The 20,450-nt window shown below is 39.5% G+C and overlaps 1 protein-coding gene across 6 annotated transcripts in view; it reads right to left on the minus strand.

Annotated features, from left to right (window-relative positions):
• KIF13A (kinesin family member 13A) overlaps window positions 1-20,450 on the minus strand; it is a 104,993-nt gene that overhangs the window by 14,834 nt on the left and 69,709 nt on the right. For 2 of the 6 annotated variants that reach the window (XM_027887922.1, XM_027887923.1), the window contains exons 17-30: window positions 18,138-18,260; window positions 14,140-14,350; window positions 9,410-9,572; window positions 8,677-8,817; window positions 6,901-7,050; window positions 6,216-6,380; window positions 5,471-5,644; window positions 4,789-4,940; window positions 4,542-4,674; window positions 4,306-4,452; window positions 3,302-3,340; window positions 1,914-2,013; window positions 1,694-1,820; window positions 593-648 (exon numbers count right to left, since the gene is read on the minus strand). In XM_027887922.1, the coding sequence (XP_027743723.1) occupies window positions 593-648; window positions 1,694-1,820; window positions 1,914-2,013; window positions 3,302-3,340; window positions 4,306-4,452; window positions 4,542-4,674; window positions 4,789-4,940; window positions 5,471-5,644; window positions 6,216-6,380; window positions 6,901-7,050; window positions 8,677-8,817; window positions 9,410-9,572; window positions 14,140-14,350; window positions 18,138-18,260 (1,881 nt within the window). The remainder of the gene's footprint in view (window positions 1-592; window positions 649-1,693; window positions 1,821-1,913; window positions 2,014-3,301; window positions 3,341-4,305; window positions 4,453-4,541; window positions 4,675-4,788; window positions 4,941-5,470; window positions 5,645-6,215; window positions 6,381-6,900; window positions 7,051-8,676; window positions 8,818-9,409; window positions 9,573-14,139; window positions 14,351-18,137; window positions 18,261-20,450) is intronic. The other 4 variants (XM_027887924.1, XM_027887926.1, XM_027887925.1 and 1 more) reach the window with 2 other exon arrangements.

A 20,450-nucleotide genomic window follows, 5' to 3' on the forward strand; every position in this document is an offset into this window, starting at 1 on the left:
ATTCTCCTCTGCTTTATGTTCAGGTTTGTAATTACAGACTTGCTTCCTAAACAGTCCTTAATTGTGGTGCTACCTCTGGTCTCTTGTTAACTACACTGTGTATCTGTGTTTTAAAAATATGTATCAATAGTCTCCTCACATGTAAAACAAAATGCTCAATATAGTCCTAAACATGCTCTTCATTAAACCAGCTGTTTAGGACTCCACAGATACCTCAGTGAAAGGACATCTGAAAGCATTGGGAGATTCTCCACCTGTGCTTTAATGACACGTGAATTTGTACATCAAAATGTTTACAGGATTTTCTTATGTACTGTTTGATTCAAACTAAGCTTGCTTTCTTACACTATTTTCTGTATATACAGTCTATCTCTCAACTCATGTGCTCCCTGATTTTTCTCTTTGTTTTAAAATCGTTGTGCTTAATTATGCCAACATAAGGGACCAGAAGAAAAAGCATTTTACAACCCCTATGAGACAGTGTTTGATTTCTTACACATTTCAGATTCATCTTCCATTTAACAATTTATTGACGAATACTAATCCCCCCCTTCCCGCTCTCCAAGTTTCATAATCTGCTGTTGCAACGTACCATTCAAATCAAGGAAGAGGACAGGTATGTGTGTTTCCATTCCCGCAGGTGGAATCCTGAAACAAAACAAGCTGCTGGCAACAAGGAAGGCAAATTCATACCTAAGCTAATTTGGGTCTCCATGCAATGTTCATGAACTGTAACCAGTGGCTAAAGCTGTCGACATTTTGATGGCTACTCTGAATGTCTACGTGGCACAGTAAATATTTTGTCTACACACACACGGAGCTGAATGAAGTGCTCTGCCAGAACTTAATTCCCACTGCACAACACGTGTCAGTTGCTGCGAGGACAAGAGTTTCAAATGGCCTGTTCTGTTCCTTACAAAGGTAACTGGTTGCAGTCATCTCATACGTAAAGGTCAGCAACCTTTCAAGCAGCTGGATAAGTCACTACTGGCAAGGTGTAGTCTTTATATCAATAAACACACTTTTAGCTACATGACCACAGCACGCTTCAGGTGGATGAGAGGAAAAAAAAATGAGAAAAAGAGTATAGCTCCATCATTCACCCAGTGAAGAAGAGCTATTGGGTGTTATCAGAGACATCAGTGTACCCTTCACTAGAGTCATATTTCTTGTCCTCACTTTCCCAAATCTAACATATTTCATTCCTCTTTTTTTATGATCTTAGTTAAAACACAGATTTAAGCAAAACTAAAAGAGTAATATATTACCAATTCAAAAGAATCAGAGGAGAACACATCCTTTGAAATCAGTTTCTTCCCTCCCCACCCCTTATCAATGAAATTATCGTGTGGTTTACCATTCATTTTTGAACCCCTCCTTCTCTGAAAGGAATCAAACTGCAAAATAATTTTCTCAGAATTGCATAAAGCTGAAAAATACCATATTATATTCAAAAGTGATTTTCAAACCTTGAAAGTTTTTTCAAAGCTTCTTTATGCAATATGTTAACTAAGCAAACCTTTCTTACATTCGAACCAGCACCTGACCTTCTAAGCCTTCCGCCAGTAATTGTAGTTTACAGTACTCCAGGAAAACACAGAAAACTCTAAAACATCCTTAGATATTTTTACCTTGTTGTGTGCTGTGTTTATGTACAAAAAGCTAACAGCTCCGATGGTTTTTCTGAACATACCAGTTTGCGGGGGCACCGGGAATTCCACTCCCTGGTGCTGGAACAAACACCGCATTCCTCTCTTCTGTCAGCCCTACCCACTGCTCGACCAGCCGGGCTTCTCGTTCTATATCTTCCTCGGATTTTTCTGCAGTGGAAGATATTGGGAGACACAATTTGAGACACAATTTTTGCAGTATAGGGCAGAAAGTACTTGTGACAGAGACAGGAAGCTGCAAACCTTGTTTGTTGCTGATCTTTTGGATCTGCTCATCTAAGTATTCTCTGCGTTTTATTAATGCATCAGACCACCTTTCTCGCACGCAGTTTAAATCTTCTTCCTAACGTGGAAAGAGATAAGAAAGTCATTAGACTATGTGGTTAAGAATAAGGGCAGTGGATTTTGTGGTAATTTATTTGGAATTTATATTAAATGGCTTGCACGATGCAGAAAACCTTTTTCCCCAAATGACATGCACACTGATTAAGTACCTCATCACCCATGAATGGAAGTTTATTTGCTTTCAAGTCTCAAATTTCAACAGGAGAAAAAGAAAATGTGACTGCCTCTGCTGCTGAACAGATTATACACCATAAGCTAATTACTCACAGAAGTGGCAATCAATCTTTTGAACAGCATATGGAATAAGAAAATCAGGTATCATCAGCTGATCATAAATTCTTCTGAAGATTAGACAGGTCAGTACTCCCTCAAACCTGCACAAAATTCCATTGCTAGCAGCTGCCATCAGTGCAATTAAAAGATTTCTCATGCAAACAAAACCCATCATGCAATCATGCTTTGTGGTATCACAGAAAATCTGGTTTGTTCTTCTCTGTGATATGCCAGGAAGCGCAAAAACAGCCCGCAAGAAGTTAGTGCCTTAGATGGTATTTTTGAGATTGCTGTGAAACCTAATACATTATCTTAAGGGATGTCAGCATTCTCACCTAACTGGTTTTACTTCTGTAAGACTGCCTATTAGAAATAGGTCTTCTATGAAGGAGTCTGAAATGTATTTTACTTTTTTCTTCTTCTGCTCTTTGTCACCTTTTAAAATGACTCTTCTATTATACTGCCTAAATTTTGACTGCTTTACCACACAGAAAAACAGGCTCAAGGTCGGGTTTAATGCAGATAAAAAAACCTGCTTCACTGAAGCTTCTGTATCTATCCCCCTGTTCACATTCTCCCCTCCCTCTCCCAACAATCATTTCAGAAAACCGCACAACTTAAAAGGTTATGTTTCCTTTAGAAAACAAGCAAAATATCCTAAGCTGCATAATTTGCTTGGAAAAGATACCTGCAGCTGCAGGTGGTTGTTCTTTTCCCTGTGATTACTCAGTGTAAACTGTTTTTCATTTTAAATAAAAGTTTCTAAGCTTTTATTCCCATAGCAATTCATGTAGCCAGTTAGGAGAGCTGACTGCGGAGTACTAGAGAAGAGAGGACACTGTAAGAGTATAAAGTCACAAGGTAAACTGAAACAGCAGTGTTTTGTAGCCCCAGGTAGCCTCTTAAATGCACAGCATTTTGCTTGCTCCATTAGGCTTGTTCATTTGAAAGTTTCTGGCTATTAGCATTAGCTGTGCCCCATGCCGCAGGATTGACAGCAACAGCAGCAATACCTGGTAACTATCCATATCACCACCATCATCCTCCTCCTTCTGGTAGGAGAAAATAAATTTTGTAAAACACAAAAAAAACACACGCATTTCTCTCAATAGAAACTCACAGGAATAACCCAGAACATGAATACAAACATTTCTGCCACAAACTTTTAAAATGTTAAGATTACAACATTCAAATAACCAAAGTCTTATTATCAGGTAGAAAGATTTTTTTTTTTTTCCATTACAGACTATAGCAGCTCAGCTGTGATTTGAACATTAGTGAATATGTTTGTTAAAATAACCCCAAAACAAAACAAAAGACCCCACAGAATACAGTGCCAAAAAAAGGACTGAGCAAGCAGATCATTAATTGCAAGTTTTACAATTTCATCTGTATCTAGATTTAGAATTACTTGTGGTACTGAATGCAACTCTTCTGACAAAAGGCACCTTGCTGCCCTGGGTGGCCCATTCCACTTGTTTTTTGCCATCACTGTTAAAATAATGCTTTATTTTCAATATGAACTTAACCAATATTAGCTTGAAATCATTTATGCTGCTTAAGGACTTTTCTGCTACGTGAAATAGCCCTTTCCCATTTGGTGATGACTATTTTTGATTCTGATCAATTAACAACTCAGTGCTTTTTTGAGCAGGTAAATAGTATCTCGCTACAAGACATTTACTCTTGTAAATTTCATTTTTTTCCCCTCATTTTTCCCTCCTGGAAGGGGCACTAGGAATCTAGTATTAATCATCTCTACACAGAAAGGTAAAAACAATTTCCATATTCCTGCTGTCCTATATATATTAAAACACCACACTTGGTACTTTATCAGTTACACCTTGAGCTATAAGCAAGCAGATTTAGCACCATATGCTCGTGTTATATGTATTAACCTCAAACACGTGTAAAACTGCAAATAACGGATCAGGTACCGGTGTGCTAAGGTTCCTTTAGGAATTATGTTGGTCTAGAACAGCAATACCAAACCAAACTGAGAAATTAACTGCCTTACCTGGTAGCTGTCCAAGCCCCTTTGCAGTTTGGTTGATCTGGCAGTCACACCACCTACAGAGACTGAAAGAATTGCTTCTACCATGAGAGGCAACGTCCCCGAATGCTGTACGGGTTTCACTGTCACCTGAACTCTGCGAGAATGACCCTGAACAGGAATTTGAGAGAGAGGGAAACTAAGAATAAAATTAAGAATCAATCTGAGCATAAACAGGACAACAAGGAAGAGATCCATACCTGCCTGAGCTGGAAAATTCCCCCCGTGTTTACATCTTTTGCCTGATGGAGTTCAACCGCAGTATATTCTCCCATCTCATTCAATTCTTGTATGGAAATCCACATTTCTATTCTTCGAGTTACTTCATTCCACCTAAAACGACATCCCCACAAAAACTAATGGTTGCCTCAAAGTACTTTGTGCACCACAAGCACTAGAAAGCTTTCAGAAAGTGGATGGAAGCATTCATTTGTAATTTGTTTGTACCTGTCTCTCAGTGTCCTAGTTTTAGCATGAAGAGAATCAACTTCCCAAACAGAGCTGCCATTACCAGTACATCTGTGACCCCACACCTCAATAGCAAGAGCTCCTTCTGAAATGAACTCCAAAAACTCCTCTGTGACATTCACCACATAGTCCTGGCAATAAGGAAAAACAAACCATATTCAGTCAAATTATGTAATTGTATCTCCCCAACTAGTTTGTAAGGACATGCCAAATAACAAGCTACTTGCATGGTAAGACTATACAGTTGGCATCATAAAGCTCAACTCTGGACAAGAAAGTTGTAAAAGATCATCATCTCAGCAGTTCCTGCTTATGCATTTCATGCTTTGAAAATTCCATTAAAATGATGTCACAGCTTACTCAGCTTACCAAACAAGTATTTAATCAGATGTCATTATATAGACTATAGCTTCCTCCACGCATTAAAGATGATAAGTGAATTTAAAAGATCGCTAATTAAAAGATTTTTTTCCCCTTAGTTAAGTTTTGAAGAAGTGATGAAGTGAAATATTAAGGCATTCTTAAATATAATCAAAAGTCATTGGCTAGATGACTTGACTCCCTCTTTCTTCCCCCAGCAAAACAAGGCTCAAATTCTAAACAGTTTATCTCAAATATACCCTCCTCCTGGTAACACTTTTTCATAATAAAAAGCCCTTACCTTACAGTGAGAGAAAGTCACTGTAAAATGAGCATCTTTGCTCTGAGGTGGAGGCACATCTGGATCTACCACTGGTGCCGCTACTGTTGACTCACATTGATCCCAAAATGTGTATTGACAAAAGACAAAGTTGGAGAGATTAGGTGGCAGTCCAGTTGCTTCTTTTATTTTTACCTGAGGAGACAAAACAGATGCTGCCATAACTTTGATTGTTCCTTCTTCAATTGCAAATTGACGACCAACAGCCAAGAAGAATTTTCAAAGGACAGTAAGGATGTCCTCATTTAGGAAATCTTATTTTGCATTTACAGAAATGTAGATGCAAGGAAAGCAGTTACATGCACCTAACCCATGTACATGTTTTCTTTGGGGCAGCTGATAAGCTCAAGTGGAGAATGAAATGCTTTATCACAGAAGAAATTAAATCCATACACCACCCATAGATACTATATTACACGATCAAACAAACCACAGGAGATGCTAGTTACAGGGAAAAACTGTTTCTCCCTTTCTGTCTGCCAAGGACTTGTAGCCTCAGTATTTACAATGTAGGGCTGCATATACTAGAAACTAATGCAAATTAAATCAGCCACTGTCAGCCACAGACTGACCTACACTGAACTGGAACAAGAGAAGCTTTTTCAGAGAATTTTCAGCAAGCAATAGTCTACATACCTTGGTAACTCTCAGACTGACTACATAGTTCCAGAGGCCTGAAACTTAACTTCATCGTGTTCTCGCTTACCCTGCAGGAGAGCTTTTTTGCTCTGTGAATAATTTCTCCGTTGTTATCCATGACTTCCAGACTCCCACTCTCACTGGAGTTCTCAGACGAGTCATCTCCTTCTGCTACACGTTCTGGGACAGAACCAGTGACTCGCATTACTTCAACATGCAACCGTCCTGCAACCTAAAGGCAAGCCAGACAAATACTAAGAACCTGTGCACAAGGGGCTTAGATATCTACCATCCCAATGCCTAACTCTAGGAAGTGTGCAGGAACAGCACTGAACAGCTTTTGATTACCAAACAAAAAGCAACAATGTTAAGAAAGAGGGGAAAGGAGTTTTAAAAAAAAATAATAAAAAATTTTCAGTGCATACACAGCACGAATGGTAACTGTAAGGACTGCCTCAGAAATTATAACTGTAACAGTGTATGGACTGTACTTCAGAACTTCAGTGTACTGGGTCTTGCTCAGTTACCTGCATTTACACTAGGAATTTTATTCTCCTATTTTAGCAGCTGGGCAATTGTAAAGAATTACAGGGAAAACATATGTGGCCATTTGAAAAACACTTATTCACTGGAAAACAAAGACAGCAAGCACCATTTGCTTGTTAAGGCATCAGTGTACATGAAGCCTCCCCAGCACAAAGAGCTCTGTGATGCCAGACAGGAGTGCCCCGGTGAGCCCAGCCCAGCTCTACCTCGCCCTGCTGGCTGATGATGGGCACAGCATACTGCAGCTTCACGTCATAGAAAAGGCACTCCAGGAACACGTTGGCGACGCCGATCAGGTTGTGGTTCTCCTGCGCTTCGTAAAAGGGATCGCCTCTCTTGCCAAGCAGCTTCCTTATCTGTTTCGGAGATAATAAGAGCGATGTCATAAAATCATCAGCGTGGGAACAGAAGATCAAATAACCTCATAGCGTTGCAAGATCATGGCACAAAAATGATGTCACTACCAATCATTTCTGTTCCTTCCTGTTACACAAGTGGAAAGAAACTAGAAGCATATTACAAATCTGAAATTAAATCTCTGAAGTAAGACATTATATAATCCTTTCTTTATGAAGGCATATAGAAATATGATGATCTGCATTTTTTAGCAAAGCAGATTTAACTGTGAGCAAGCACTGTTGCTGTTGATTTCAAGATACCTCACTTTCCTACTCTATTTATACTCTTTAAATGAGAGGACAAATCATCCTCAAGTTAAAAAGCTGGTCTGGTATGGGGGACCACTACAAGGGCAAAAGGGAGCAGGATGATTCCCACTATATTGTACAAATGTTCTTACGACTCCAATAGAGCTGAGATCACACCTGCAGCATTTTCTGTGCACATACCCCAAACAGAGCCACAAAGAATTCATGCAGATTTCTAGCACAGTATGCCCTCCTCAGTGGATTTGTTAACTCCTTCCCTTCTCCTCTCTCATCCTCAACACATGCATTTGACCTACGTGTTTCTATGTAGCACATAGAACACATGCATTATGGATGGCATAGGTCATGGAAAGGATGATCCTGGCTCAGGCAGACATAATGTATTCAAAGGATGTGCTATCAGTTCTTACTAAAGTCAGCAGCAAAATCATCGTTGTCTTCAATGGCACAGATGAAGTGCTTGACCTCCCCTGTGTTATGATTTTAGAGATTCCCACTGTCCCGTCCAAAGCATGTAACAAAGGCACAACAGTTGTTCAAACATATTTGAGAAGGATTCTTGATACAAGTAATTTAGGTGCTCCTTAGCAGCCACAAGAGAGTAAGATATACTTCCTAGTCACTTCTACCTGGATACTTAGATGATGTCTCCTGGAACACCAAATGTCATGTCTTTTGCCAGTAAACAAGCAAGCTTTTGACAAGTCTCACACTTGTCTGCCAAGGCTAATGTACTGCTTAAATTCTTACAAAACTCCACTTTGGTTTTGATGGAAATACTGATGTAGACTAAGTATCTTCAATCAACTTCTTTACCGCTTTAAGGCTGGGGGATATACAAATGAAATTAAAGAATATTTCATTTTTCAAAATCACATTTTACCCCACTAATATGTTCTGCACCTTGGGTGTATACAAGCAGTGTATCCTTACTAGCTTTTTTTACTACAATTTAATAATTTTATTTCTAATGCAGCTTGTTGCTTCCATTCAGAGCTGGTGGTCATCTGCATGGCACCCTATGTTATGCCAGGTAAACACATGCTCTTAGTCACTACTTCAGCACAATTATATCTGACCTCAGCCCACAAGAGAGATAGGACACAGCTTTGTTTTATTATGCATGGGCATTTTGAATATTTAGTATTAGTCACACTGGTTTTGTACAGGAATTTTGTTTGTTTTTAAAAATAAAACACAGTTCCCTAACCTTTCATACACCAAGTCATTGCACTTGCTCCGTACAACATATTAAAAGGGGTTAAAAGAACACAAACTTAATCTTTGATCCATTTCAGGAAATAGATAAAATACCTCAGGAATTTTCTCCTTCCACTCTTGATAGAGGTCTCTCATGTCAATTAATTTGTTCTCTAGTTTCTCAATAGTCCACACTTGAGTACCTTTTCCTTTTCTTCTCACTTGAATAGCAGGCTCGCTTACTATCGCACCTCTCTAAATCAGAAGAAAAAACAATCATTGCAGGAAAGGCACATGTAAGTAGTTTAACTCTTCACTCAAACTGCATTCCTAAAATTGAATAAAATACAGAACATGCAGCTTCTCTCTGCATGCCAGTCATACTATCTCTGTCCTCGGACACAGCATGCCCTGAGGATCCAGATCTATTCTTCTCAAACAACAATCACTCCCACAGGAACATTAACACAATCAAACTCTCTATGACAAGCATATAGTCCTAATTGCTATTACATTTACAGAAGTACTGTAAAACCCTTATGAGGTTTTTGAGAGTGTAACTAAAATGCAGGTTCTGCAGCAACAGAACAAAAATGTCTGTTCACAACATGTGTGCACATATAGTGCCTATACACTTGAAAAAAGCAAGAGTCATACTTAATGTTATGTTCCCATTTTTACTTAATTATTCACTTTCAATATATTAGTCAGATAGTAGCCCTATTTTGCTTATGCATAGTCTAGCAAAAGTAACATTTTATCACCTCAAATTAGATGAATGTTATATATGTCTACATAGTTTAGCCATAAAGCTACATTTTTCAACGTGCTTTGTTATTATTATTACCTTTTTGTTGGCACTGAGGTTTTCAGCAGGGATCTGAAGTGTTACTTGATAATCTGTTAGTTTACTCATTTCTTCTGCTAAGAAGTTTGCTTCTCTCACCAGAGTATTTGCCTTTACTATCTGCTCTCGAAGTTTAGCCAGGCTCTGTCGAAACAATTCATCCCTGTGGTGCAGTAGGTAACATGAAAAATACACAGAAACCTATTTCTATTATTGGAAAGCTGCAAATAAAGGTGCTAACAAAGACTTTTCTGAAACAGGTATAATAAGGATTGCTTTGTAGCACTGTGTCAGCAAACACGAAACACTGTCAGACAATTTTATTGAGGGAAAGCCGTGATCCCTTATTAAACAAACAAATTACTGTCAAGGCAAGTCTAGTACAGTGATGCCCAAATAAAGGGAGACAGCAATATGGGAGCTGTTACAGCCATGATTTGTTTAAAGCCCTAGGGACGTTCCTAATTTTCAAGAAATGCAATAATTGCAGCTGTCTTTGTCTTTAATCTGGAGTCCTGTTCCACAGAAACTACCAGTCCCAGCACGTAAGACTTCATCTTGATAAAACCTGCTTTTCCTCAGATCATGATGGTGGAACCTGTAATCACTGCAGGCCACAGCTTTACATCACAACTGCAGCTTTGCAGTGCTACAGACCCCCAGATCTCCCTCCACATACTCAAACCATCTCAAGGGAACATGTTAAAAAAAATACAAATAAAAAAATCTTACATCCTATGTACCCAAAGTATCTTTTAAGTAACAGATGAATGAGCACAGGTTAAAGCTTGTACACTCTGCACAGTTAATAGTCCCTGGACAAATTCCAAAAAGGATTTTAAGGCCTGTCTGAGCAAATCTACTCTAACGTAAGACCTGGCAAACCTGCTCTGGCACATACTGTATACATACACCTGTGTACTAAGATACACTCTCACCTGGCACTCTCTTCTTTAATCTACCTTTCTGAAGTATCACGATTATCCTCTGAGCAAATGCCCCCATTCATTGTGGCTTGCTTTGTAATCTCAACAGCACTTAGTGTGCCTCATCGTCTTCATAAAACTCATAATCAAATTTCAGATATTTTAGTCACCAGCACTCCCCTGTAGAATTTTTTAGCTTTTCTATGCAAAGTCCTACTGAAATATAATACATGTTGTGCATATACACTTTATTTCTACAAAACACCCTATATTATGGACAAGTGCAGTGGGAACAAGTAAACTTCTGGGATTTGCTGTGAATACAGGATATGCTTAGATCTTTTGCATGTCTTTATAGTACAGACAACTGCTAATATGCCTCTCAGTCATCAATAAAATTCTACTTGGGTGGCTATATTTTTCCAAAATACCCCAAAGAACAGCCTGGCTAATTCAAGTTGCACTCTGCTGGTCGCCTGGTACCATACCAAAGTGGTAAATAGCCAGCAGCCCTGAATGTTAGTGCCTTCAACATGCTAAAATATGCAGCTTTGTCTCTCTGCCTTAGGTTTGCAACAGTGGTGGGTTTTCTTGGATAGATGGACTTTTAGTCAACTTCCTCCATATCTGCTCCTGGTGTTGTATGGATAATTCCTTTCCCACTGCCTCTTGTTTCTGTCAGCTGATAGAGGCTATTGAGATAAGCAAGTCCAGACCACGCTAGTGAGACATTCCACAGACAGCCATAATTTTGGATTCACCCAGAAAATGAAGCCAGAGTCAGGAGTTACTCACTAAAAAGTGCTAAATTATGGGAGTGCATTACACCTGCAAACCACTGTGAGAGCGCTGCCTAACCTGAGAAAGAGAAGGCAGCTTTGATCTGTATGTAAGTGCTGTAAGAGCCATTGGATCCAGCTACAGCCAGCCCCTTCCTTGATCTGGGACATCATCATCTGGCAAGCTTTTTGGGGAGGCTCCCACACCAATCTTAGCGGGATTCTTGAGAAAGGAATGGTTCAAGACTGTAAGGAGAATTCCTGAGTAACTCAACTAATTATTAAGGGCAGTTCTCATTACAGTTGTGTTTTTCTGTATACAGCTGTGCCAGTATCCTTCCAGAAACTTTAGAAAAAAAAAGTTTCAGAGAGGATTTCTTAATCCTTACTACATGAAACAAGTGACAAGCTCCTTTAGGTATTAACTGGAACAAATATTCATTGAACATGAAATACTGAAAAAATAACTTAAGCCAAACAAGGAAAAAACTTGAGTAAATACTCATTGGACATGAAATCCTGAAACAATCATTTTAGCCAAACAAGGGAAACAACTGGCACTTACAGGATATCATTGCAAGTCTCTGGGACTCCTAATACCAGATACAGAATAAGCTGAACTAAACCTCTGGTCCAGTACACCACTGCCCCAGCAAATTAAATTTGTTTAAAGTTACAATAGGTTAACTTTATGCCAACAGGATTTAACACCAGGCCAGGTATCATCTGTCCTTCCACAGTCAGCAGAAAGCTGGAACAGACTCTGTGCAATGTGTTCCAGCTGATCTGACAGATACAACCACGTGCCTACATCTGATACCTCTCAAATTCATTTTGTTGGCTGATCCAGTAGAGTTCAGCTTCATTTGCAACAGCAACTGAACAACAGCTAAATCTGCACTAATCAAATTCTGTGCAATCCAGACTCTTGGCTGTTTCGCACGTTTTTTACATCCAGTCTTCCCGTTCTTTCCTGGATTTCTTGCCCTCTGGCCAGTTGGCTGGTAAACATCCTCTAAACAACATGTAACCAGGCTTTTACAGCAGGTATCACTCAAAGATTTTTTTTTCTGGTGTGTTATTTAGGAAGATTCATTTTTTTCAGAAGCCCCAACCTCTTCTAGAACTATACCTGAGAGGATCTTCTGGAGGACAGGAAACTGATAATTCAGAAAACTGCCTATTCAATGGCAGTGCCATCAAAACATGATAGACTCCTCACTGATTGCTCCAAAGAGCATTCATTCTTCATATTTTTACAGTGCAGGAAAAGTACAGGCTTCAAGTAGTTCAGCAGTTGTGTAGAGTAAAGCATTCACCCACGAAATCCAGAGGCAAAACTGCTCCTCATAAGAAACATATAACAACTACTGAGAAGTGAAGGCTGGCAGAACACCCAGCCTTGGTATCACTCCAGATTCTCTTTTTTAATCCTCAGCTCTCAAGGACAGGCAAGTTTTTTACTACTTCCTTTTCCTTTCTATTGCACCTTTTTAGAGATGCCTTGCCAATAAGCCCAGTTCTCATTTCTGTTACTAAAGTGGGTTATCAGTGATTTCTTGGCGGCCTTGCTGTGCTCAGAGCAGTTCTGAATAGCAAGGGCTACAGCCAGTGCATTTCTCACTCTGCACTCCTTGTGCAGCCCTAAAAAAGCCTGACAATCCCAACCACGACTCCACAACATTTCACATTCAGTTCCCAGTGGTTCTGTTTTTAGCTCTTACAGGGGCAAACAATTATTTTAATTAATGTTGAATCACTGAACTACTTCTTCCTATACTTGCCATGAAAAACATTCTAGTCATTGCTGGTCAACAGTTAGCTATTTGTTTAGGGGTTTTTTCCCAGGACAAACTGGGACGAAATTACAAAACAAAATCTTGCACAAAAACTAAACCAAGGTCTGTTCTGTTCTATTTCTAACATACTCAATTTGAAAGCTGCAACACAATCTTAGCTATCTTTTTTTAGAGTCCTCTTATAAACAGATTTGGTTTTTAAATGCTGGAGCATAAAGCAGAAATAATTACATAGAAAAGAGCACTCAAACTCACTACATATAGAAAAAAAATGCTGAGCGAATACGAAGTTTCTGTTTTAAAAGAAAAAGATGAAAAACAAATTTATAAGAAACCTGTTAGTACATCCAGGCATTCTTCCTGCTGAATTAGCCCCATGACACAATACTCATTTGTATGCAGAAAACTTAAATCATCTTGTTTGCTGCCCCTTGAACTTCCCTCCACGGAGCTGGCATCCTTCTCTCATCAGTGATACCAAGAACAAGTTTTTCTCAGTGTCAAAGTGCAAACACTCTGCTCACATCTTCCTAATCCACATTCTATCTCTCCCTGCAAATCTCATGATGATCTTTCACCAAGGCTGCATTCAGGTGCCACGCTATTGCTTTGCAAAGAGGCCTGTTCACCTCGCAGTGAACTTCCTTTAACTTCCCCAAAACACAGCTCAAACACAGCAATTCTCTTCTAAAGCTGGGCTTACCTTTAGAAACACATACATCCAACATATATAGATGACCATTTTGTGTATTTTTTAATATTTTTTTGGATTGCAAAATACCATGCTGTCATTGTATAGCTGTAACACACAATGCTCCTTACTGGATTCCATAGTCTTAGTTGACAAATTTACCTTTCTGCATTATCCTTTCCTTTCTTTCAAGACCTAGAAAAATAATTGCTAAACCAAACATTTCATAAGCACTTTCCTAGTTAAAAAAAACCCAAACAAACGAAAAAACAAACCACAAAACCCCCAACCTATACTATTATTTACTGATAATAGTAAAAGCTATATTTTTCTGTGTTTTGTGAGTTAAATCTTGCACACGTTACACATTGGAATTTAGCCCTAAACGAAATGCCAACACTTTGGTGGAAGCAGATCTTGTACTGCACACCAACTCCACAAAAAGTGTTATTGGTTTCTGACAGAAGTTCCAAGCCTCATCTTTCACCCTTTGTAGTTGTCACTAATTCCTCTGTTTTAACTCCAGTATTCTCACCTCTCTTCTGTCCAGAGATTCACTTTCTGCTGTGCAGTCTGAGCAGTGTAGGAGAGCCTGTCGCTGCCATGCTGGTGCTGCCTTTCTGGGGAGAGCTGCTGCCTCAGCAGCTCTAACTCACGCTCATACATCAGCCGCTGCTCCTCAAGGGCACTCCGCTTCTCTTCCAGGTACTGTTTCTCCAGGATCTGCACCACATTTTGTACTGGGTCTAAAAAAGAAGAGAAGGAAAAAAAAAAGAGGCAAAAATTATCCAGAACTGTGAGAAAATGCCACTTAGCCATTACAGAACACTCATTATTTAGTTGGTAACAGCAATCAACATACCCCAGAGTCTTTGCAAACACAAGATGCTCGTTGCCCCCCCAGAACAAAAGCAAAAAAAAAAAAAATATTGGATTAAACAGATAAATCCAAACAGGAAATAAAAAAACATGTCATGCAAAGAGGCTAGAACAATGGTTAAGGACTCTTGTCTATTGCATGTCTCAGTGCTGTGAAGTTATAATATATTCCAGAATCCCAGTAGGAAAAAAAAAAAAGAATAGTGGAAAAGGAAACAAATTAATAAGAAAACAAAGCAAAACAAAAAGGAAGATGATGTTAACCAGAGAAGGAAATGACTTGAGGAAGTAAAAAGCAATTTACTTTCTCCATTTTGGCAGAGAATGAAACATGTTGGAGAGCTGCAGATGGAAACCGAGACAAACAAATTGTCTGACTGGTCACGCATCAGATTGCACTAATATGCTGAACAGCACTGAAGCAGACAAAGTATGTCCTGGAGGGAACTTCTGTGTTTAGCTTTACAAACCACATTTCATCTCACTATCAACCCAGAACAAATACCCATTTGGCTGCTCTATCCTGAAAAATCTGCTTGTGTCAATCAGCTATGGATAAATCTGAAGTGCACTGAAATTAAAGAAACATTACTCTGTCTATTCCTGGATTTAGGTCCAGTGCCAGACTGTGCCTCTGATCTCCTATACACTACCAGCATATACATATCTGCTTCGTATCTGAAAGCTCAAATACAGCAAAAAAGTAGTTTGCAAGATAAGTGAGTGACAGCACGTCACCTAACAGTCTGCTGATTCTGTACACCACAGAGGAAGGGAGAGGAGTTCCAAAGATGGAGTGGTGGATTATTAGGGGAAGCAATGCTGCAGCTCTAGGACACACCAGGATTTTCAAATGCAAAAAGCTTCAGCTTTAAAATATTGTTTGTGATTCCTCTTCCATTTCATCAACATATAAACAACCAACAACCCAACCCAAACCAAACAACCAAAACCCAACCAAAAAAAAAAAAAAAAAAAGGTGCTGTGATTTAGTTATGAACCATCTTGCCTTTGCTTCTTGCAAATATGTCTGCAAGTTGCCACTGTGGTTCTATCCTTATCTGTGGGAAAAATCACTGGCTTGACACAAGGGCATAATAAAATAACACCACAAAGGTAGTTATAAAGTTAAAAATCAGTCAGTATAAATAGCAACCAAATAGCAAACTAGTGATGCATAAAAGTGTCTTAAAATAACCAGAAATATTACTTTTTAGTACATGACATTCTCAGAAAGAAGTTACCTATTATTAGCTTTTAAACAGACAGTGCAACAAAAAGCCCCTGACTGAATCAAGTTCTAATATTCTAGGCCACAAATCAAGGTATAAATGTTGATCTGCATCATTGTTATCCTCGTGACTCCTCCAGATAATACCAGAATTACCTTCACGTGCATAACCCTCAAACCAGTTTTAGTTATGTGCAAGAAAGTTTGAGAAATCAGGTATTACGCAGATGGTAGCGAAGAGACATGGAAGAAATTAAAAGCCCTCTATTGTGTTTGCAAACACAGGAAATGAATCTAAGGCTGACTCATTAAGATGAGACTTTCCTAAACTGCTCAAAGAACAGCTATGAGTTCAAGGAGCAGATTTCCTGTACAAAAGTTATCTTTTCAGCCACCTAGATTTACAGGATCACAACCCACACAGGATCAAATTATGCCAGGGAAAATATTTCGAACAAGGTGCAAGAGCTTTTAGTCTAAAACTTCCCAAATTCAGCATAATCCTCTACTTGGGGTGGAGGGAGGGGTGGGAAAGGTGGATTACACTTGTAATGTAACACAAAAGGTAAATTCACACTTCTGGAAAACTCTTTCATTTAACTTTTGAAAGAGTTCACACAGAAAACCGTAAGCCTGTCACAGGAAAAAAAGCAAAATACAGTGTGAATTACAAACTACCTCAGTAGAATATGAAGAAATAGACAGTCAAGTTTTTCACAGTTCAGAAGAACTAAAATAGTGTTTAAAACAAACACCATGTTCCACAATTTTGGATTCTTCATGCAAAGTCAAATAAATTAAGGAAGATTCTACTCAGTGCCTGCCAAATACACAGCAAATTCCATAAAGTTAAAAGTCCCAAGTCCCAATCATTTACATATTTATGTGACAAGAGTTCAATGACCCTGAAAAAAATACTCATATGCAGTTAATCCTCTTCAAAATCGTAGGACACTAACACTGAACATAAGGATGTGCTTGCTTTATAGGATGAACAGCATCTATTACCTTGCTACAATCTTACTTAATTCACATCTGGAATCTGTTAATCCAGTAACAATGGCACTGAGTAAATTCCTTAAGATTTCACAGAAGTGTATTTTTCTAAGCTAGCTAGAAGAGGGTTATGACACAGGTTGCTTTGCTAAGTTTCACAAAAATCCCCTCCCTGAGCTGTAACATTTTTGTTTGCTTAAATGAGAAGCTGCCTAACATAATCACACTGTTTACTTAACCACTGCACAGTATACAAGGATAAAGTAAACTTCTTTGATGCATTCTGTGTTTGACCAGCATCACAAATTAGCAGTACAAAGCTGATCTGACAGAATCCCACAAAGAAAGTCAACATGCTGAAGGAAGGAAAGAATCTGGATGTTTTCTTTACAGCAGTTTTCCAAGTTACACATTTTCCTCAGAGGTTCTTTGCAGTCGGATGGAGTCTGTGACACTGTTGTACTGGTTACGTGCCATAAAAACAAATGTGCTTGCACCCTGGAGAAGCCAGGCTATTTATTTAAAGAGGATTACAATTCTCAAACAAATCAAGGGGAGAAAAAAACCACAACAAAACAACAAACCCAAACAAAGGAAACTAAACCCTCTTGCTTTGGGCTATATCTATACATGCCTATAAAATAATTACCTAATCAAATTTTTAAAATACCTTTTTATTCCCCCCTTAAGGTTTCTCCAGAGAATATGGATAATAGAATTAACTGTCTTCAATCATTTAGTTATTTGTTCTTCCTTACCCATGTGTATTTTTAATTTTAAGGAAGAATAAATAAATGCAACTGTAACAAAGCTGCTTGACTTCTTACAGAACAAACTGAAAGCCTGTGAGAAAAAAAAGTGTTTTAGTTACACCACTGAGAGAACCAGAACCTAGCAGCACCATCTACCTTCAAATCAAAAGGCTGTGATCCTCACTGTCACTTGTTTTGTCAGGGTTTTATTATCATTTACTACTCCAATTCAGTTAAGCAACACCTATGTGGGAGTGAGCAGAAGCAGCAAAATATTTGGGATATGACACCTCTGAAACTGTGCAACGTGTGTGACTGCAAACATTTGCTGTGCCTTAGGGAGGAAAGAGCTTTAAGGGAATAGCAAAGTCTGTACTGTTCTTGACCAAGATGCAGAAGGCAACCAACCAAGACAAAAACTGGCCTGGACCACAGTCAGAAAAGCCTACTGAACTAAATATAAAGACACTTGGAATACTGTGAAGAATTGTTTCAATCAGCTAGATAACAGCACATGAAAACCAAAAAATGTGACCCCCTGTTCAAAGAACACTGACTCATTGTAGACTGCTACAATTCAGTCAAATCCCTGGTTAGTGGCAAGCAGATCAAGCATAAATTAATGCTTTCAGACTTCTCCAGCAGCCTCATGCACGAGCCAATTGAGTTCAAAACCTTTGTCCCAGTTTTGGCACAGATATGGGATGGTTTGAGGCCTTAACACAGGCAAGAGAATCTTCACAAGGGATGACAACACTGACGACCACCACGATGGCAGATTCATCTGAAATTCGTCTCCTGGTACAAGTGAACCATGATGAGAATATTTCTGTTATCAAACAGCAATTTCACGTCAGTTTAAGTAACCTGACTCTGTAACTCTCTCACACACTCCCATTAAAAATAAAACTGTAAAAACTCTGCAAACTGTTGCTACAACATTGAGCACACAAAACCAACATCCTGTACTCAACAGCAAAACAGACAAAGTTAAAGAGGAGATTAAGAAAAAAGTAAACCACAGCAAGTAATAGAAATACTGTGAGGATATGAAGGAGAAGAGAAAGCAATGTATCACCATCTACTGCATCTTCTTGGTCAGTGACCAAGTGCCTCTCAAATTTTGCGTATTATGACTGTACAAAGCATTCAGTAGTTTACCAAATTTTTCAGCATTTCTTCATATGAACTATGACCTACCTTCTGGAAACTGTGAAAAAAACACATATTTTTTTATATGTACACCATGACATTATTTTATTTAGACTATTATTGTGTTGTCCCAAAAGAGCATCACAATTTGTTTTAACAGAGATGAAATTAAATATTGAGAGTGATCAAGCATTGAAAACCATGCTAGCTGACATTTGGCTATTCGTTTGTTACCATTTCAGTGTTTTTCTACTAAGGTTAAAATGGTGTCAGTAGTATTTCATACAAAAGTATGAAACTAACTGAGCCATATCTAGCACAGCCTTGTCTGCAGTAACTTTCAGAACCAAGAGCTCAGAAAGACTTGGATGATGATTTGACAGTGTAGTGGGTTTCTGTCGCTGGGTTTTGGTAGTGGAGGGGCTACAGGAGTGGCTTCTGTTAGAAGCTGCTAGAAGCTTCCCCTGTCCCATGGAGCCAATGCCAGTCGGCTCTAGGACAAACTTCCTGCCACTGGCCAAGGCCAACCAATCAGGAGAAATAGTAACGCCTCTGTGATAACATATTTAAGAACAGACGAGTGTTGCATAGATAAAAAATTCCAGCCAGGGAAGAGCGGAGTGAGAACATGAGAACATCAAGGTAAACACCAAGGTCAGTGCAGAAGGAGGGGCAGGAGGAGCTCCAGGTGCCAGAGCCGAGGCCCTGCAGCCCGTGGAGCAGCTCATGGTGGAGCAGCTGTGCCCCTGCAGCCCATGGAGGAACATCGGGGTGCAGAGACCCCCCTGCAGCCCATGGAGGAACATCGGGGTGCAGAGACCCCCCTGCAGCCCATGGAGGAGCCCCTGCTGGAGGAGGGGGATACATGAAGGAGGCTGTGACCCTGGGGGAGGCCCAAGATGGAGCAGGGTCCTGCTGAAGACCTGCAGCCCCTGGAGAGGGAAGCCCACGCTGGAGCAGGTTTTTCCAGGTAGGACTTGTGGTCCCTGTGAGGGACCCACATCAGTACAGCTCATCCATGAAGGACTTCACCCCATGGAGGAGTGACCCACGGGATAGCAGTTTGGGAAGAACCATTGCCCATGGGATGGACTCACACCAGAGAGGTCCATCAAGGACTGTCTCCCATGGGGGGGACCCCACAGGAGCAGAGGAAGGATTCCTCTCTGAGCAGCGGCAGAAACAACTGACCATAACCCACATTCCCCATCTCCCTGCACTGCTGAGGGGGAGGAGGTAGAGTTTGGAAAGAAAAAGGGGTAGAGGGAAGGTGTTTTAAACTTCTCACTCTTTTGCTCTGTTATTTTACTTCTCACTCTTTTGCTCTGATCCTGTTTGTAATAAATTCAGTTAATATCCCCACTTTGATTCTGTTCTGCCCTTGATGGTGATCAGTCAGTGACCTCTCCCAGCTCTTATCTCAACTCATGAATCCTTGGCTGTTTTTTTTCTCTCCTCTGTCCAGTTGCAGAGGGAGAGTGAGAGAGTGGCTTTAGTATGTACCTGGTGTCCAGCCAGGGTCAACCCACTATAGACAGACATCTGATTACAACACAGCTACACTATAAAGGAGAGCAGAGATATAGATAGAATTCTGTGTAAGGGCTCAAACCAACTACTGATGTGTGTATGTATTTATACCTAGATGCAAACATTCTTCTACATATATATATTTATATATGTTTCATTTATATATATGCACACACCTAACACGGTTTCTGCAAAAGATCTTACCCTGAAAACGTTCCAAAGGCCCCTGGAACAAGTGCACTGCTTGTTCTACCCAGAAATTGAGTTCTGTGCTGAATTTGTAAGGCAATCCAAAGGAGCATTTTT

Source organism: Empidonax traillii, unplaced genomic scaffold (assembly GCF_003031625.1).
Source record: "Empidonax traillii isolate 1590-97213 ecotype Southwest subspecies unplaced genomic scaffold, ASM303162v1 scaffold225:size1387458, whole genome shotgun sequence".
In the NCBI taxonomy this organism is placed as follows: Eukaryota; Metazoa; Chordata; class Aves; order Passeriformes; family Tyrannidae; genus Empidonax; species Empidonax traillii.